This window comes from Mustela putorius, unplaced genomic scaffold, assembly GCF_011764305.1.
Source record: "Mustela putorius furo isolate JIRA1106 unplaced genomic scaffold, ASM1176430v1.1 tig00000281_pilon_pilon_pilon, whole genome shotgun sequence".
NCBI lineage: Eukaryota > Metazoa > Chordata > Mammalia > Carnivora > Mustelidae > Mustela > Mustela putorius.
Window position 1 is genome coordinate 31,731,877 of NW_025421343.1, and position 18,983 is coordinate 31,750,859.

Sequence of the window (18,983 nt, forward strand, 5' to 3'; positions counted from 1 at the left end):
TTATTGGCCCTCCTCGGTCAATCTTAATATTCTTCTTCCCAACTTTCTATTTCTTTTTCTTTCCCTTTTTTTTTTTTTTTGGTCTTTTTGTTCTTTCTGAAAGTTTTCCTCAGTTTTTTCTTCTACGATTTCTCTTAAAATTTTAAAATGCTGAATATCTAGTTTCCAAAGATTTAAAAAATTTTTTTCTTATTTTTTGCCCCCCTTTTTCTTCCCATACGGATAAAATATCTTTTCAAAAATTTTGTTTTTTTGTTTGTTTGTTTATTATTATTTTTAATAGGTGTAATTTTTTTTCCTAAAGATTTTATTTATTTGAGAGAATAAGAGAGAGAGAGCATGAGAAGAGGAAGGGTCAGAGGCAGAAGCAGACTCCCTGCCAAGCAGGGAGCCTGATGCGGGGACCCAATCCTGGGACTCCAGGATCATGACCTGAGCTGAAGACCGTTGCTTAACCAACTGAGCCACCCAGGCACTTGTTATATAGCTTTCCTGCAACCTCTTTTTGTTTCTTTTTTTTTTTTTTTAAAGATTTTATTTATTTTTTTGACAGAGATCACAAGTAGATGGAGAGGCAGGCAGAGAGAGAGAGAGAGAGAAGCAGGCTCCCTGCTGAGCAGAGAGCCCGATGCGGGACTCGATCCCAGGACCCTGAGATCATGACCTGAGCCGAAGGCAGAGGCTTAACCCACTAAGCCACCCATGCGCCCCTCTTTTTGTTTCTTTTACTCTTTGAAGTTGCAGACTTCCCTCAATGTCCTGGTGATCTCTGTGTCTGTTCAGTGTGAGAGCTGAGTGTGAGGCTTGTGTCTTCTGGGAGACTTCTGTTAGATGATTAGATGGCAGGGTGACCTTTGCACTTTAGGGAGCTTCCTGTACATACTCATATCTAGACATCTTCATTCTGGCCATTTAGTTCTCCTGAGATAAATCCCCCAGGCTCCCATATTGGATGGGGATCCAGGATCAAACCATTTGATATTCAGATTCTATTTTTTTGCCTGTTAGCCCTACACCTTCTTGTTTCCCCAACTCTGTCTGGTATCCCAGAATCTGGAGCCTCTAGTTGGAACTAGAATTGGAATTCTAGTTCCAATTAGAAGAGACTTTTGGAGTAATTTCATCTCATTCTCCTTTTGAAGATAAAAAGAATAAAGCTCCAGAAAGTCATGTGCCCAAAGTAACACTGTTAATAAACAGAGAATGTAAGACTTGAACCTGGGTTCCTGCTCACACCTAGTGCTCTGGTCAGCTGAAAGACTGCTTCCAAAACTGTCACAAATGACTCAAGACCTTTTTTTTCCAGCTTCCTGGAAATCTTGGCAAACTTGCAGGAATTGTGTCATGACAGCTAAAAGCTGCAGTAAGACTGAAATAAATAAATCTGATCTTGTCAGAATTGGGACAAGACTTAGATTGGGAACACGGGCAAATTTTGAAAGTGAGCTGCTTAGTTTCCTTTGGCTTCAAGGTTATACAATGGAATTACCACTATTATCTTCAACTTAAAAATTTGGCAGATGAAAAAACCTGACAGCCCAGTCTTTACACTTTAAAGTGTTACACTTTAAAGTGTCTCTTTAGGCTAGAGCAGCAGTGATCCATCTCGACACAGTCCTCCTAAATGGTGCTCCAGGGGGGTAACATGACTTGAGAAAAGGAATTCCATAATGAAGAAAGTATGGTAAATGCAGGATTACAGAAATCAAAGCGGATACCTTTAACATAGGACTTTTTAAAACCTTTAATATGCACCATGGAATTTTAATAGGAGAATGGTATATGTGCCATGCAGCATTTGCCCACAGGATTTTAGCACAAAATCCCTTTTTCCATTCAAGGGAGACACTTTAGATAATATAATATGACTAATATTATATTTCTGAGAGTCCTGCATGGAATGTTTTGCGTAAAAACACACAAAACTGCTCTCCTTAACATCAACTCTTTACTTCAACATTAATTACAGAAAGATAGAAGTTGGGGCACCTGGGTGGCTCAGTGGGTTAAGCCTTTGCCTTTGGCTCAGGTCATGATCTCAGAGTCCTGGGATCAAGCCCCTCATTGGGTTCTCTGTTCAGCAGGGAGCCTGCTCCCCCCCCCGCCCTCTCTGCCTGCCTATCTGGCTATTTGTGATCTCTCTCTCTCTCTCTCTCTGTCAAATAAATAAATAAACAAAATCTTAAAAAAAAAAAAAAGATGGAAGTTATACTATAACTTAAGATATTCATGATGAGTGAAGTTCACCTGTATAAAAGTAACTGTACATTATTTATGGTGGCATTAATGCAAAAATAGTTCACTCTCAACAAATAAATGATCTGTGAAGTAATGCTGAGAAACAAAGCACTAGTGCACATTATCATTAGACATTTAAAATGAGGTTTTCTTCCAACACATACTATTCAGCCTGGAAGTGGGTCTGGCAGTGGTAGACTGAAGTGAAGTTGGCAGGGTCTCCGATTTGATGGTTACGTTGGTGACCGCACCATCCATCCTCTCGGGCTCGCATAAGCCTGGCAACTGGGCTGCCTTCTCCAGTGTAGGTAGTAATTGATCAAACTGGTCAAGGTCAGCTGTAAACTAAGAACAGAAACCAAAGTTAGAGGAAATATAGTCTATACTTTACTAGAATAAATGCAGAAAAAGTTGTTCCTTTATACTCTATGAGTTATGTGTGACTATGAGAAAGTGAAGAAAGAAGAAGTAATTAAAGATCAGTAAAATTACCTGAGCTACTGGAAAACAGTTTGGATGCTTTTGATATTACTATTCCAGAGGATATAAGATAATATGCAATATCATCCGTCTACTATATTTTAGCATAAAATTTATGCATTGGAGAAAGATTAGACTGGCAAGAAGTGTCAAGAATATTGTGCTATGCTGATCGTGGATGATTTTCTTTGTCATATTTTTAAAAATCTTTTGAAATTTTACTTTAGGATAGGATAAAAAATAAATTTACACTGATATAACTTTATAATTTGATAAAGCTTTGAGAAATTTTTTTATAAACAGTATATCAGCTTCAAAGATCCCAGGAAGGTTACTTTCTACTTGAGGATTTAACAAAATAAGAAACCTACCTTCTAGACTAGATAGGATATCCCTACATTTGTCTGAGGTTATGCATAGGAGAAAATTGGCTTTTATTTCACAACATTATTCTACTAATGATTACTTTGAGATTGTTCATTAACATAAAATATCTTCCTGCTTGGGTTTCATATTTAATTGAACTAAAATTTATGCTTCTAGACTGTCTAAACAGAAATATATATCTATATTTTTTAAAAATATATTTATATGTATATTTCTAAATGTCTGACTCCTTTCACTTAGCATTGCATTCTGAAGTTCTGAATCTTGTCACAGGTAGCAGTAGTTAATTTGTTTTCAAATAGCAACCCACTGTATGAACATACCACAGTATATTTATCCATTCTACTGTGTTGGATTTGGGGGTGTTTCCAGTTTGGGGCTAATATAAACAAAGGTACTATGAACATCTTTGAACACATCTTTTGTTATATGTGTGCAAAAAAGTACTAATCTTAAAGGAAAAAACTGACAAATTGGACTACATTACAATTACAATAAGGAACTTCACTTCATCACAAGTACCACTGAAAGAAAGAAAAGGCAAGGCAAAGCCTAGAGAAGATGTCTGTAAATAAATAACCAATAAAGGACTCATCCAAAATACATAAAAAACTCTTACAAGTCAATAAGAAAAAGACAACGTATTGGGAAAATGGGCAAGACACCTGAATACAAAGTTCAAAAAAGAAGATATCCAAATGATCAAAAAGACATTTATTAGGGAAATGTAAATTAAAACTATTAAGTATCACTACACAGATCCCAGAATAGCTAAAATTAAAAAACTGACAATACCAAATATTAGCAACAACATGGAACAACTAGAGGGCATTCTTTGTACACACTAGGAAAACCGGTGTTATCAACTCAAGATGAACATACACATGTCCTACGATCTTGCAATTCCATTCATAGGCATAAACTCAGTAGAAATGTATGTCCATGTAAGCTAAAACAGATGTACCAGGATTGCACACAATGGCATTATTTTATATAGCTGTGACTTTTTAAGTTAATTTTATTTTTATTTTTATTTTATTTTATTTATTTTTTTAAGATTTTATTTATTTATTTGACAGGCAGAGATCACAAGTAGGCAGAGAGGCAGGCAAAGAGAGAGGAGGAAGCAGGCTCCTCGCTGAGCAGAGCGTCCGATGTGGGGCTCAATCCCAGGACCCTGAGATCATGATCTGAGCCGAAGGCAGAGGCTTAACCCACTGAGCCACCCAGGCGCCCCTTAAGTTAATTTTAAAGAGTGAGAGTTTCAATGTAGTTATTATTCAAAGCTGTTTTTCAGCTTAAAAACATAGTATTAGGGGGATGCCTGGGTGGCTCAGTTGGTTAAGCAGCTGTCTTCGGCTCAGGTCATGATCCCAGCGTCCTGGGATCGAGTCCCACATCGGGCTCCTTGCTCTGCAGGGAGCCTGCTTCTCCCTCTGACTCTGCCTGCCACTCTGTCTGCCTGTGCTCGCTCTCTCTCCCTGACAAACAAATAAATAAATAAAATCTTAAAAAAAAAAAAACAAAAACAAACAAAAAAAAAAAACATAGTATTAGTTTACCTGTACCAAGAAACTTGAGAGATAGTCTTATCCTCAAAGATCACACACATACAGAAGTAACCAAAATAGTGTTATTACAAATAGTACATAGAGACAATATGGAGCACTAGGAGTGCAGAGAGGAAAGAAATGTCTAACGAGGACCAGTCGGGAAGGCTTTAGAGGGATGATGTCTGAACTGGTTTGTGAAGGATGAGACGTTCAGCAGACACAGAAAGGAGAGCAAGGCAGAAGATGCTTAGGAGAGACATGGCTTATCCCAGGAATGGCAAGGACTTCCACGTGTCTAGAATGCAGTATGCCGGAGGGCAGAACATAAAGCTGGCTCAAGAAATGAAGGACCAATGCACACTGAGTGTGAACCCTGTTTCACAACTCATTGACAAGTTGCTTTGTACATACATTTTCAGCTATTTCATACTTGTCTACATTCTTTCCAAATAATTTATAAGCTCCTAGCGGGGAGAGACTATAATTTCTTTTTTTCTTAAATTCCTCCAGGGTCCAGAGCAATTATTCAATAAATGAAGGTGCCTGTTAATTTCACCCCACCCCCACCTCAGCCTGAACACAGAGGTTCCTAATCTGTAACAAGTTATGCAAAGGTTTATTTATGTTTACTTCTATTTCAGAATACTCAAAGTCCCAGAATCTCAAAGTCCCTATTCTGATAAAGGTTAAAGGTAATTAGAATCAGATGCAAAGAGAAACAGCCTTAGAAAACTGCTTCAAGGGAAACTAAATAGCAAAGAAAGCCAGACTAGGCTGTCCTGCCCACCTCCTCACACTTCTGTCCCATTTCACTTACATCAGAGGTTCCCCAACTTAGCTACCCATCAGAGTTCCCTGGGGAGCTTCGTAAAAATACAAATTTCTGGGTCCTACTTCCAAGAGCTGGACTCAACAGGTGGGGTTGGGAGGAGGGTGGCAGAAGAGGTATATTTAAAACTCTCCAAAGTTGTGAACTGATTTTATAGAAAGAAGCAAATCTCCACTTGGCTTAGAATGCCACGTTGAAACTGCAGCCCTCCAAAGTTGCAAAGAGGGCACTCTGTGATTTCTCAATCACTTTGTCTGAGGGCATCCCTTGATGCTTCAACCATGATACTAACCTTTTAACACGTGCCCAAAGGGTAGGACAAAACATAGCCTGAATCCAAATCTGGTTTATGGTTGGCATAAAATACATGAAAAGGAACAAATAACTGTGAATGTGCATCATGCAGTGAGGGATTACCTACCTGGCTCTGGGACTCCAGTTTAATTTCCTCAGGAGCCGGTTTGGTCATTGGGGTTGGGTTTGTGTTACAAGGATCCATCTGTTCTTTCTTTTCCACTTTCACCTTGACATCATCCAGGCTCAGGTTCGGAGTTGATCGTAAATCTTTCTCGTCTTTATCTAAAAGGTATCGTAGGAGCTGATGGTCTTTTGATTCCTTTTTCTTCGATGCATCCAGTTCTAGTTTTACACTCGAGCTCCCTTGTACCTGTCCAGTCACTGACACAGAAGTCGATGCACTGTCCTTTTTATCAGGCTCAACAGATAGAGTGGTGATGTCCGAGGGGCTACCCTCCTGGAGGAGCCGGTGCAAAATCTTGTGCCTCTCTGTCAGCGAGCTATGAGAGGAGGGGCACGAACCACTTGAAGAGTTAGCAGAGGCAGAGCTTGAAGAGCCTGAGCAGGACAGGACCTCTTTGCAACTTGTGTCTATATCAGCATGGCGTAACTGCTGCTCTGCAGTCGTTGTCAAAAGCTGCACCAGTTTGTGACTGGTTTGGGAGTATTTATTGTCTCCATCTGAGAGTCTGTCATTGTTATGCAGAAGCCCCGAATCCAGAGGTTTGCCATCACTGGAGCTGTTGTCAGACTGAATCATTTCATTCAAAATGGATGCAATCTCTTTGTTATCTTTGGACTCAGCTTTTGCTGGTTGTATATTTAATCTGCTAGGTGAATTCTGTGAGCTCATCTGCCTGAGGACTGGAGAACTGGCAGAGAAGCCAACGGAGTTATTGGGTCCTTCATTCATGCTCTGTAAGGATGTTACTGGGATGTTTGAATAAGATCGGTTACTATTATTACAGGCAGTACCTGTCATGCCAACAGGGGAGCTTAATGTTGGAATATTAGGAGGGAACGAATTATTTGGCATCCTGGGCCTTGGTGCCATTCCAGAACTAACTTGTCTCCTTGGAGACATGAACTGTGCGAGAGATATTCCTGTACCTTCCATAGGAGAATTATTGAGGTTTAAAGAGGGGTTAGTGCTCTGGGAACTGGCCTGTCCCTGGTTTAAGGCAACACTGGCTACAATCTGATTTCCAGGTGAGCATCCAAAACTCCCTTGGCTGTTGCTAGAATTACTATGACTGCTGCTATGGAGGTCTGAGCTCTGTTGGCGGTTTACTCTGGGGGATACCATGTTGTTGCTGGATGGTGGCAATGTGGACGAACGGGCCACACCATGAGCTGGCGAGATACTAGAATTGACGGAGGGGTTTACTCGGGGAATTGATATTCCAGAATTAGTGTCATCTTGAGGAGAAAGACCACTGTGTTCCCTAGGGGGGGGAAAAGACATTATTATTCAAACATCTTCACTGGTTTCCATTAAAATATTTTTATGATGCATATTATAAGCCAAGACCATTAACCTCATTAATATTGTAAGCCATCAAGTAAAGAGCTTCTGTATGACTTTAAATTAAGGAAAAACAATGGACTGTTAGTGCTACTGTGAAATATTAGCACTGCTTAATAGGAAACAGTGCTCATGGTCCCATAAATTGGATAATGGTTTCAGTTATATGGGAAAGAAATCCTTCTTGGCCTTAGAAAAAATCCAATATATGTACTTTTAAACTTTTCAAAATTTAGTACAAATACTTAACATTACAGTAATTTTTTTGGTTGAAAGAGAAACTTCCCACACCTCTGTTTACAAGTCTTTTATTCATGACTCCCTTGTTACAGCTTTTAAGTATTTCAACTCCAAAGAGGAAGACTGGGTAAGGAAAATACTGTGTCACTGATGTAAAAATTAAAAAGGGTGATATGCAGACATAGCAGATGTTTTGAAAGAGAAATCACAATATGAAAAAAAGAACTGTGCTAATTCCACTCACAAGCATAAATTAAACTAAAATTAGAAAAAAAACAGAATACTGAATTCAGATTTTCATCGAGCTCTTTACTCAAATCCATAATTATGACAACAGATTTGTGACTGGTATTACCATGTTCCAATAAGCAAATATATCAGATGAGGAAAAGATGAAGTGAGGGGAAATGTCTTTGTTTTTGTTTAATGCTACATTTTAAATAGTTGCAAATGTAGGGTTTTGAATAATTCATAAGATAAAAGAATGGTTCCATGAATTTACCATATATACCAATGTAAAATGTATTTAGAGAGGAGAACAAATTAGAGGCAATGACATTCAAAAATCTCAAGTTGATAGTTTAATGACTTGTAGTTTGAGAAACTGTCAACTTGAACTCAGGAGCCATAGAGTTTGCCCTAATGAGAATATAGCACTTTTAAAAATAAAAATAACAATATTAACAAACTGAAATTTTTTATAAGAGCAAAGTTCACATATGGACAGCTGGCTATTTTTAGCCATCTTTTTGGTTTTTTACCCCTGAAACACATATTTTCAGCCTAACCTTTCCTGTGTTCCTTTTTCTTTCCTCTTCTTCTTCTTCTTCTTCTTCTTTTTTTTTTTTTATACAATAAGGCTATTATTGTTAGACAAAAAAACTATAGAACCCAGTATGGATATAGTGATTATATACTCATCACACTAGCTTAATGCCTAATTTAGAATTTCTGCTTTCTAGCCATCAAGAGTATTAAAAATTTTTTTCTAAGAAGAGATATGTGAACTGACTTATTTCATATGAAGCTCTCCAAATAAGTAGTACCTGTCGATGATATGAATTCCCATGATGAAAGGTTGCATGTCTGGACTTTGAGGGTAGCAAAGTTTACACTTGGTGTGGGCGCTAAGCATTGTCCCATCATTCAATATGAATCTATAGGATGGGCTGGAGGCAGTGCCACGAGTCATCACTGTTTCAAACAAAAGAAAAACCTAGTTAAAATTCTGACACTTGTACTTTGGGCAGAGGAGAGTTACCAAGCCTTATTTCTACCTTGAACCTCATTTTAAATGCCCTCCTAACAGCTGCTTGCTCAGACTCCAAATAAAGAATAGTTCAGACAAAGCAGGTATCTGATGGGTGAGGGGAAATGATTCTGGTTAAAATAGACCACTTGATGACAAGTTTTAATTCAGTACTACTTGAATGAGTGCCTCCTCATATAAGTTAAAATGACGAAGAAACTTCAAACCAGGAAAAAAAATCAACCTTAATCTTTCCCCATAATGGGACAGTTCTTCAAATTTTATTAAGTGTCCATTAAAAATACCAGGAAGTAACCTTCTCCCTTTCAGAATTATCTCTAACAAGTTGTTTTTTTTTTTTTGTTTTTTTTTTTTTTGGTCCTTTCTCTGGCTGATATTTCAACAGCTTTACTGAGATATAATTCATATAATATAAAATTCACCCTCCATTTTTTTTATTAGTTTGTGGAGTCACGTAACTGAAATTCACATTTAATTTTTCACTCAGGAATGTGAACCACTGAGGTCTGTCAAATTAGTGTATTCACATATTATTTTTTATGTTTGAATTTAGTGTAGAAAGAAAATTAAGATAAAGCCGATCATGATTAATATAAAAAACAAAAACTAGGTTAAGGCAGTCAAATCACTATATAAACAACATAATTTACTTTTGTCTTAAAGATTTATTAATAGCAGACAAAAATCTAACCATACTGGTAAGTATTTATTAGATATATACAGGTTATACCAGACTACTAAGTAAGAAAATGTCACTGATGTTTTAGCCATGTAATAAAGTTCTATTTTATTAAAGATTTAATAGGTGGATTCAGCTATAACAAGGTTAAAAATCACATTCACAGAAACACAAGAATTACTAGCACAAATGACTATTATGATTTAGCCTGTAATGAATGTTAGTACTGTTTTTCAAAGACATTTCAGAAAGCCTTTCTATTACATTTTAAAGACATGTTAAAAAGACTTAAAATGACCAATTAATAAATATTTTTTTGAAACTATGTATTACTTTAAGAGAAGACATACTCTCTTTTACTGCTTTGGGTATACCTTATATACTGAAGAGAGCATAATCTGTTATAAATCTATAAATCAGACTAGGTACCAAAATTAGGATATAAGCTTAATGGAAAGGATTACGATTGATGTCCAACCAACCACATTCCTTACCCATCTGGCAATTTCAGCCAGATCACTGGCACATTTACCAAATATAACACATGGAGAAATTTAGTACCTAATGAAATAATTACTGATGAAAGAGAGTCTTAAATGAAATGGATAATTTTTATATAAGGATATAAATAAATGTTTGCTATAGCAAAACCCTAAAAAATTTAATGATTCCAAACTGTTAAATGTTTTTAATAGTATATTTTGGAAGATACATCTACAGCAAAAAAGTAGAATTTCAAGATAAGTTATTAACCTGGGATAATGATAAAGCTATATTATATAAAGGGCCAGGCAAGATACAATATTTTTCACATTATTTTGCTTATGCCATTTTGTCTCTTCCTTCCTCATTTCTTAATGCTCTTTAGGGTCTCCCCATCCTGCTGGAAAATACTGGCTCTTCACTTTTGAGCTACATGGTCACCAGCCACATGGGGCTATTTAAATTTAAAATTAAATAAAATTTTAAATTCGGTTTCTCAGCCACATCAAATTTCAACTACTCAATAGCGACAGGTGGCTGATGTCTCCCATACTGGACAGTTTGGTATACATACATACAATCTGGCTTCAACTTACATTTCCAATCTCATTTTTCATTGCTTCCTAAACATTTCCTCTGTGTCACTTTAAATAAGAGGTAGATAACTTTACACACTTCTTCTTCATCAGTTAAAATAAACATAAGGGCTAATACTGTGTCCCATTTTTGTTTTCCACTCTCCTTGAATCTTGTATGATGCTTTGCATATAACGTCACCTAGTAAGTACTTTCTGACGGACCCTCAACTTGAATCTCATGTAAATAGATTAATATTGACTTGTGATCAACTACCATAACATTTCTTTAAAGGACAGATTTCAGATCTTAGCTGTGTTCTTATATCTCAATTTATGTTCTTGCTCTCATAGAAATCTGGACTCAACTTTTGTAATGAAAATTAATGGAAAGAAATTTCTTGATTTGTTGATAAGCCCTATAAAGTGAGAAAGAACTAGAAACTCAGACATGCATGGGAACATTAATATACTTGACCCTTTGGTAACCATGCTGTCTTAACTTGGGACTCTATCTATCTCAACTAGTAAAAATTCCAAAATAAAGAACCCCTATTAACTTATATAAGGAAATTACTACACTCTAAGTTTTGAAGTTAAGATTATTTATTTTGGATGATAATGTGTGACTTAGCACACATCATAATTCATAGTCATAATTCATAATTATAACCATAAGTCATAATTCATACACTCCTTTTCCTTTGAGAAGGAAAAAAGGTAAGATAAACTATAGTAAAACTTTAATTATTAGAACTTAATTAAGACTATCCAGTTAACTAGGAGCACAAGGGTGGCTCAGTCATTTAAGACATCTGCTTTTGGCTCAGGTTATGATCCCAGGATCCTGGGATTGAGCCCATGTGGGACTCCCTGGTCCCCTAGGAGTCTGCTTCTCCCTCTCCCTCTGCCTCTTCCCTGGGCACTCGCACTTGTGTGCACTCACTCTCTTTCTAATAAATAAATAAAATCCTTAAAAAAAAAAAAAAGACTATCCAGCTAATTAAAATTCTTTTTGGTGCTTAATTTTCAGATGGAAAGGTAAACAGGAAGGTAGCATGGATCAATTAAAAAAAAAAAGCGCCTAGAAGTCAGAGTCAGGCTTGAACTCTGACTTTGTCATTTACAACTTCAGGACTTTGTAATGCAAATTAACCTTCACCCAGCATCACTAAAACTGAGCCAATAATGTTATGAGGTAATATCTAGTATGTAGCCTAGTATATAGCAGGTACCGAATGAATATTTCCTGAATAAACACCAAAGAAAAATCCAAGTAAAGAAAAAGCAAAGTACCTATGTCCCGAGTCATACACATATTCAGCCAATCCCTAGATAGTATTCACACCAATAGCTTCAATCCTGTATAACAATCATTGATATTTTGAATTAAGACATGAATAAGGAAGCCACAGTTCTTTATAAGATGGCTGGATAAACATTTGTTCCACACACCAAATATTCCCTACAAGTGGATTTCAAGGTTTATGGGAATGTTGTTGTTCACAGGTCCTGGCCTTGTTTTGCAAACTAGTTTTGTCAGGTATATAGCTAGCTAGTATTGTGATCCCTGATTCCTGTGTCCATTTCTAAAATTTTTAGAACACTTAGTGGGGAGGGATGGTATTGATGTGGTATTACTGACACCCCAGAAACTCTTCTGGGAAACTTTTAAAATAACAACTTTTTTGTTTTGCTTTCCCCTCCAGAATAGGCCTCAAAAGAGCTATGAAGCAAAGGACACCATTTTCTCCGGTTATAGCAGCTCTAGAGTAGAGCTATTTGGGTTTCTGACTCCACCTAATTTGCTGCCAAGATAACCTCAACAAGTATGCTTTTTACGGATGTTTTTACTGATGTTAACTAAATGGGCAGGTATAAAATGTGTGGTAGGGTATTACACGGCAATGCCCGTAGAGATTTCTTTTTCCTTTTGTATTTCCCTAAATATATGCAGAAAGAATGCAACTTAAAAAGTTATTAATTAAGGTAAAGAAGAAGAATTACCCTTAGATGCTCTAAGATTTTCAATTACTAATAAGTAAACCCTATTCAATATATCAAAATTTCTCAAAAAGAAAAATAAATTCATATTTTAAATATTTTCAACAAGACTGACCAAAAAAAAAAAAAGATTTTCAGTTAACTCTGTTAATATGGACCATGGAATTAACCACATTGCACAAGTCTCAAAGAACATTCTGGTTAATCATTCATATGGGTATAAATGGGTATTTATGTTTTATCACAATGCTCCCAAACTTCTTGATACTATAAACTCCTTCCAACCGTCTTGCCATCTTCTTAATTAAAATAACTTTATTTTGTGATTATAACGTTAAGATAACAGAAAAATGAACAAAGAGTATGATAAAGCCATTTGTAATACCATCATTTGGAGATAACCACTGTGCATATTTTGTGAATCCTCTAGAACTGGATAAACAAACATCCAAGAGTGAGATGGTACTATATCCGCTGGGCTTTTGGAGACTATTTTCCAATATAACAAAATATCATGGACATCTCTCAAAGACAAAACAATGATGATCCATTATGTCACTGATAATAGGTGAGCAAAACTTTCATAAAACTTTCCTAGGCTATATAGAACAATATTCCCATTTCTGCTACTCTCCCTAAATGCTGATAGATGTCCTACAGGAATAAGTACTCTGCGGAAAAATAAGTCTAGATAACAAAGTCAAACAGGTACCTTCATGGTAGAACCTCCCAGAAACTTAAATCCTTTATATGTCTTATGAATTCTCAAGAATGGGAGACTGAAACATTCCCCAAACTTAATTCAGCATGAAACATTCCTTAGTTACAGCTATTAATATCTTGTGGAATGTAAGTTGATGTTTTCCAAACTTCTCTGTAAGAAAGCACCTTAGCTTATAGACTCTGATTCAGTTGTGGGGGTGGAGTCCAGAAATCTGGTTTAACAATTGCCTAGATGAATGTTATCAAGGACCCTGGGGAAGTATTTAATCTAAACCCTTCTTAAAGGAATGGCTCTCAATTGAACTGAATCTGGGAAACTTTTTCAAACTGTATACACCTACACAGACCTCCTCTAGTTAAAAAGTTGCTCAGGTGATGCTGATACCCATTTCCCCCTAATCTCACTGGAGAACCACAGTTGTATTCTAGTTCATGCTGAATGCCCACATATTTTTTGGCTGAAATGTGAGGTTCTTTTTTGTTTTTGTTTTTCTTCAAATTTGATCCCAGAAAATAAAATGGTAAACTTCCTTTAAAAGCTGTCTCTGTCAAAAGCAGCTGAAAAGTTAAGCTAAGAACTAACTTAAAGGTTAATGCATTTTAGGATTTTCTACCAGTCACTGTCTTCAAAGAGTAATTTAATGGGCAGGGAAATAAAAAAAAGACAGACTCCATCACTACAGAGTTTTACACCTCCCCCAACTCTGAGAGGACCCAATGGATCTCACACTCAATGTACTTAAGCACTGCCTTTGGAAGTTCAGATACCTGGGCCCTCACAGGAGATTTGAATTCAGCAGGCAACATCTTTAACAGATGATCCCCATAAGAGTGTTTCATGGACCACCGTTTTCTTACCAGGTTAGACACTGCTGAGCATGAAATATCAGAAAAAGACGTATTTAGTCCAAGTCCATGAACACTGTTAGGCAAATGGCCCCGAATCTACAAAACTATATCATCAGAGTCACGTGAACTCTGCACAACAGTGTTGAGAAAAATACAAGTTATCTCTATTGAGGAATGTTTTCTTCCCCCAAAGAAGTGGAAGAAAAGGACATGAAGAAATGACTAATGGGGAAAAGGTATTGAATTATATTTCTTTACATTCTACTCTAAATTGTTTTACTTCATATGTTAATGATAGTTACTTGTTCTAACTCTAACCAACCTGTTTTATAGAGAATTCTAATGGTTTAGAAACACATCAACTGTGGTTCAGTCACATCTACAGGGAACCTAGTCAGACAGTAAGACAATAATCTAGATCTGCTTTCCCTTGGTGCAAGTATATGGAAATTACAGGCAAATAAAACTAAAAGTCTTTCACGTACAGTCTTGGAAGGCCCAACTTATAAAGTTAAGGTAAAAACCAAAGAGCATCATATACTTCAGCATTTTTAGCAATAAATGGAGAGAGTGCTCTGAGTCTCAAACTTAAGTAAAAGTCAAGTGCCATTATTAGCAAGAGGGACTCACAAAGTCTGCAACCAGTAAATGGCATTAGCTGGTTGTTGTGACGGTTTCCAAACCTGATGTACTTCAGGGTTGCCTGAAAACTTAAAACATGTAGGTTCTTGGTCCTATCCTCTGAAATACCATCTTTGGGGAAAGTATCAGTGTAGCAAGAGGCCCACTGGAGAACTATTAGTCTATAGGAAGTTGTCCCACGAATAACCAGATTAGTGAGACTCATATAGATGGCTTCTTGGAAAAAAAAAAAAATCAAGCTGCTTCCTATCCACATACCACCTGGATGTTAAAATGTAACGAATGGAAAATCATCTGTCAAGTTAGGAAACCTAATGTTACAGGAAAATGTTAAAATTAAGAAGGATGATGGAATAATGAAAAACATTTTAAAATTATTTTTCAGGAAGAATCACACAAAGAGTCTTTCACAAAGAAACTGTTAGTGAATAGAGAATAAATTATAGAGGGAATGGAGAATTAGGCTAACATAATTACGTGACAATATTTTTAAAGTATATCAAAATCCTCACCTCGAAACTCTATGAACTTTCTCAAATAATTTTCCCTGTTTCCTGTAATACTGTTAAGTTCCTTAAGGGCAGAGAGTATATTTATCTCCCACAGTACCATATAGCATCTATACAATTATTAATCTCATATGACATATTTTTAACTTGAAACTTCAACCTGAGTCAGGTGATACAGGTACCATAACAGTAATAAAGTAAACCTGTGTGATACAGATTTCTGTATTATCTAGAAGCCCTTTCACATGCCTGTCCCTCCTGGGAATGACCTTCAAAAATCAGATGAAATTATCACTTCCTTTCTGAAGCCATCCCTGGTCCTCCAAGTCAGAAGTAATTTTTTTCTTCTTTGGTTACACCTCTGGGTATAAGCCCATATCACACTAATCTTTAAAGTTATATATTGTCCTAATATATTTTGAGCTCCTTGAGGGCAAAACCCTGCTTCTTAGTCATCACTATATCCCTGCCACCTGACATAGTGTTCTATGTATGTGAGGAACTTGATACATGTCTGCTGAATGAATGAATGAACGAATGAGTGAGTGAGTGAGTGAGTGACCACCACATGATACCCTGTTCTTTAAAATGTGCATCCCAAATTCAGGATCCACTCATGAATTACTTTGCTTACCCATTTCTTCCTTTCCTAAAACCGATTATTGCAAAAACTGTAATTTGGAGAAAATACTTATCAAGCCATAAGTTCTATGTAAATTACTTCAGTATTAATAAAAAGTAAGGTTAATGAAAATCATTATGAGAAGAAAACTTTACCTTCTTGAAACAGTTGTCTGGCATAAGATGGTTCTCTGCCCTGAGGTTGGAAAAAAGCATAGATGCATTTCCTCACTAAATCTTCCCAGCCAGTTCTGCCAGCAGCTCTCAGGGAACTAGTATCAATAGAGATGATTTTACCTACATGAAGAATGAAAGTTTCCATTTGTGATAGCCTCTTCATATAAGTCACCCATATTTCAAAATCGACAACTACATCTAAGAAATTTGTTTCTGCCCCTAAATGCTTATGGACAGAAGCATTAATAAACACTATTAATTTTTATTACATATGGTGGGGCGCCTGGTGGCTCAGTGGGTTAAAGCCTCTTCCTTCGGCTCAGGTCATGATCTCAGGGTCATGGGATGGAGCCCCACATCGGGCTCTCTGCTCAGCGGGGAGCCTGCTTCCTCCTCTCTCCCTCTCCTGCCTCTCTGCCTACTTGTAATCTCTGTCAAATAAATAAATAAAATCTTAAAAAAATTTTTTTTATTACATATGGTAACAGAGTGTATCACTTACATGATAATAAAAAACTGTTTTGGCCTTGGAGTGTGTATTAGCATCTCATATTCTAAAATTCAATCCCAGTCAAGTATTAAAGTCATGCCATAAGGACCTGAAGCTGCAGAGACTAACGCAAATTGAACTCCTCTGGTTTGCTCTCTGGATTCTACTCTCTGTCTACTAATGACTAGATAATTTATTGGGAAAGGAGAGACAGAGATGAAATACATCATTTTGGTTTAAATTAATTTCCAGTAACTAAGTGAAGAGAATATAAGAAAGTAAGCAAAACTTTCCTTTTCTACCTATCTTCTTGGGCTGTAGATAACACTTCATTTAACAAAGACTGAAGGCAATCAAAGTTAAATCAGAAAAAACATAACAGCATTAAGATTGGCTAGATATTCTACACACAGAATATATGCTTCATAAACCGTAGTAGTGACTTGCTATTATTACCGTACTTCAACAAATTTCCTAGATGGCTATGGAAGAATTCAGGTAAATTATTCCTTAGTTAACCAGGGGCCAATTAATCCAGTTTGGGATTATCCAGATTTTTATGCAATCTTATATTAACACAAAATAATATAGGCAAGATATATACATGTATAGAGTTAGATTAATAAATGAAAACTTGCAAACCCACCAACCAACTTCAGAACTGGAATATTACCTATTCCATTCCATTATGTGTGTACTCCTCACATGTCACATCCCTCTGTTTTTACATTCTCCCGTCAAGAAACATCTAAATTGTATCCCGTTTTTTGATATTACAATGAATGCTGCTGTGAACACTATCTACATTTTCCATGGTGCATGTGTGTGACAGCTTCTCTAGCGTACAGACATAGGACAGAACTGCTGAGTCATAGGTTATGTGAATATTCAACTTTATAACATTAAACTGTTCCCCAGAAACTTATATAAGAGCTACTCTTAATCCAACATCCTCTCCATCACTTGGGGTATTGTCAGGCTTCTTTATTTTTTACAATTAGTAGCTAGAAAATGTTTATGATCTAAATTTGTACTTTCCAATGAATGAGGTTGAGAATTTTTCATTTTTTCCTCTTTGGTGAATTGCTGATTTTTTTCCTTATCTTCCCTCTTCTCACAACAGACTCAAATCTGTTGTACTATTTGTGCATCCTCATTTTAACTAATTCCTTCTTTATGTATTACACTTGGCTTGCCTGGAATTTATTAGGCTTCTTTAACTCAGGGTCTTGAATCTGATACATCTGAATCAGTCTGATAAGGCTGTTGCCCAAGTCTTGGCGTAAATGTAAATGGTAGAAAGAAAAAAATTTAAACTTAAAGGAATTTTGTTATTTAAGAATGATTTGGGAAAAGCCTGGTGAACACTTGGCTGTAATTACAACCAATTCTGGATTTTCTAAGAATTATAATTATTTAATCTTTGTCTCTTATTACATCAGAGGTCAAGAGTTGGTTATAGCTGAGAATTGATTGTCACAGGGTCTTCACACACAACTATGCTCCTCAGATGCAATGACAAAGGGAGGGGTAGGTGTTCATGTCAGTACTAACCACAAGAAAGCAAGAGCCTAGAACTGCATGATCAGAGGAGAGAAAGTGATTAAATTATCAGCAATGGTAACAAATGACTAGGTAACGCAGTGACTATCTTAGAAGAGGATCATGAATGGGTTGATTTCGAGTCCTCTGCTTGCTAGAGAAAAGTTTAACTAACCAATCCAACTAGTAAGCCACTGTTCAACATTTCTTGGCAGATGATTTTTTTTTTTTTAAGGGATGGGAACCACTTTTAAAAGTGATGTAACTCTATGGAGAGTTAAAAGTACTACTAAAATTTAAGGAATTAAATATCTAATACTTATTGCAACTGGTTTATTATTTTTTTATCTAAATCAATGATATATTTTGATGATACAATAAAATGTTATTTACATTTTAAGAACACTTTATATTTCTTTGCCACCTTTCTATTTTTTTTATATTTTACATTTCCTCTGGTATCTTCTATGTAATAAGTGTGTACAGTACAGTGATGTCCTTGTAATAGTGCTTTGGTAGAAGGCAATGCAATATAAAGGAAGAGCTATATATTAGGGCCTATCGATGTCTGTTCTCACCAATTAGCTGTATGGTTTTGGAAAGGCACCATTCTATCCTTTGTAAAATGAGTGGGCTAGAGTCCATGATCTCTGAGGTTCTCTCTAGATTTATAATTATTATTTGATTCAGAGCTTAATTTTTAAATTTATACACATCTACTTTAAAATCAGGTACATCTAAGATTTTAATGCTGGGTCCTTGGTCAGGAACAAAACTACCAGTAATAACATTATTCCTATGGGAAAATATAGTCTTCTTTAAAATAATCCAATTTACGGGGCACCTGAGTGGCTCAGTCAGTTAAGGGTC

The 18,983-nt window shown here is 36.3% G+C and overlaps 1 protein-coding gene across 4 annotated transcripts in view; it reads right to left on the minus strand.

Moving 5' to 3' along the window:
* The window catches only part of NCOA1 (nuclear receptor coactivator 1), a 100,749-nt gene that overhangs the window by 45,100 nt on the left and 36,666 nt on the right, over positions 1-18,983 (minus strand). For all 4 annotated transcript variants that reach the window (XM_004745923.3, XM_004745924.3, XM_004745927.3 and 1 more), the window contains 4 exons: positions 16,061-16,201; positions 8,596-8,743; positions 5,909-7,229; positions 2,403-2,583 (listed from right to left, as the gene is read on the minus strand). In XM_004745923.3, coding sequence (XP_004745980.1) covers positions 2,403-2,583; positions 5,909-7,229; positions 8,596-8,743; positions 16,061-16,201 — 1,791 coding nt within the window. The remainder of the gene's footprint in view (positions 1-2,402; positions 2,584-5,908; positions 7,230-8,595; positions 8,744-16,060; positions 16,202-18,983) is intronic.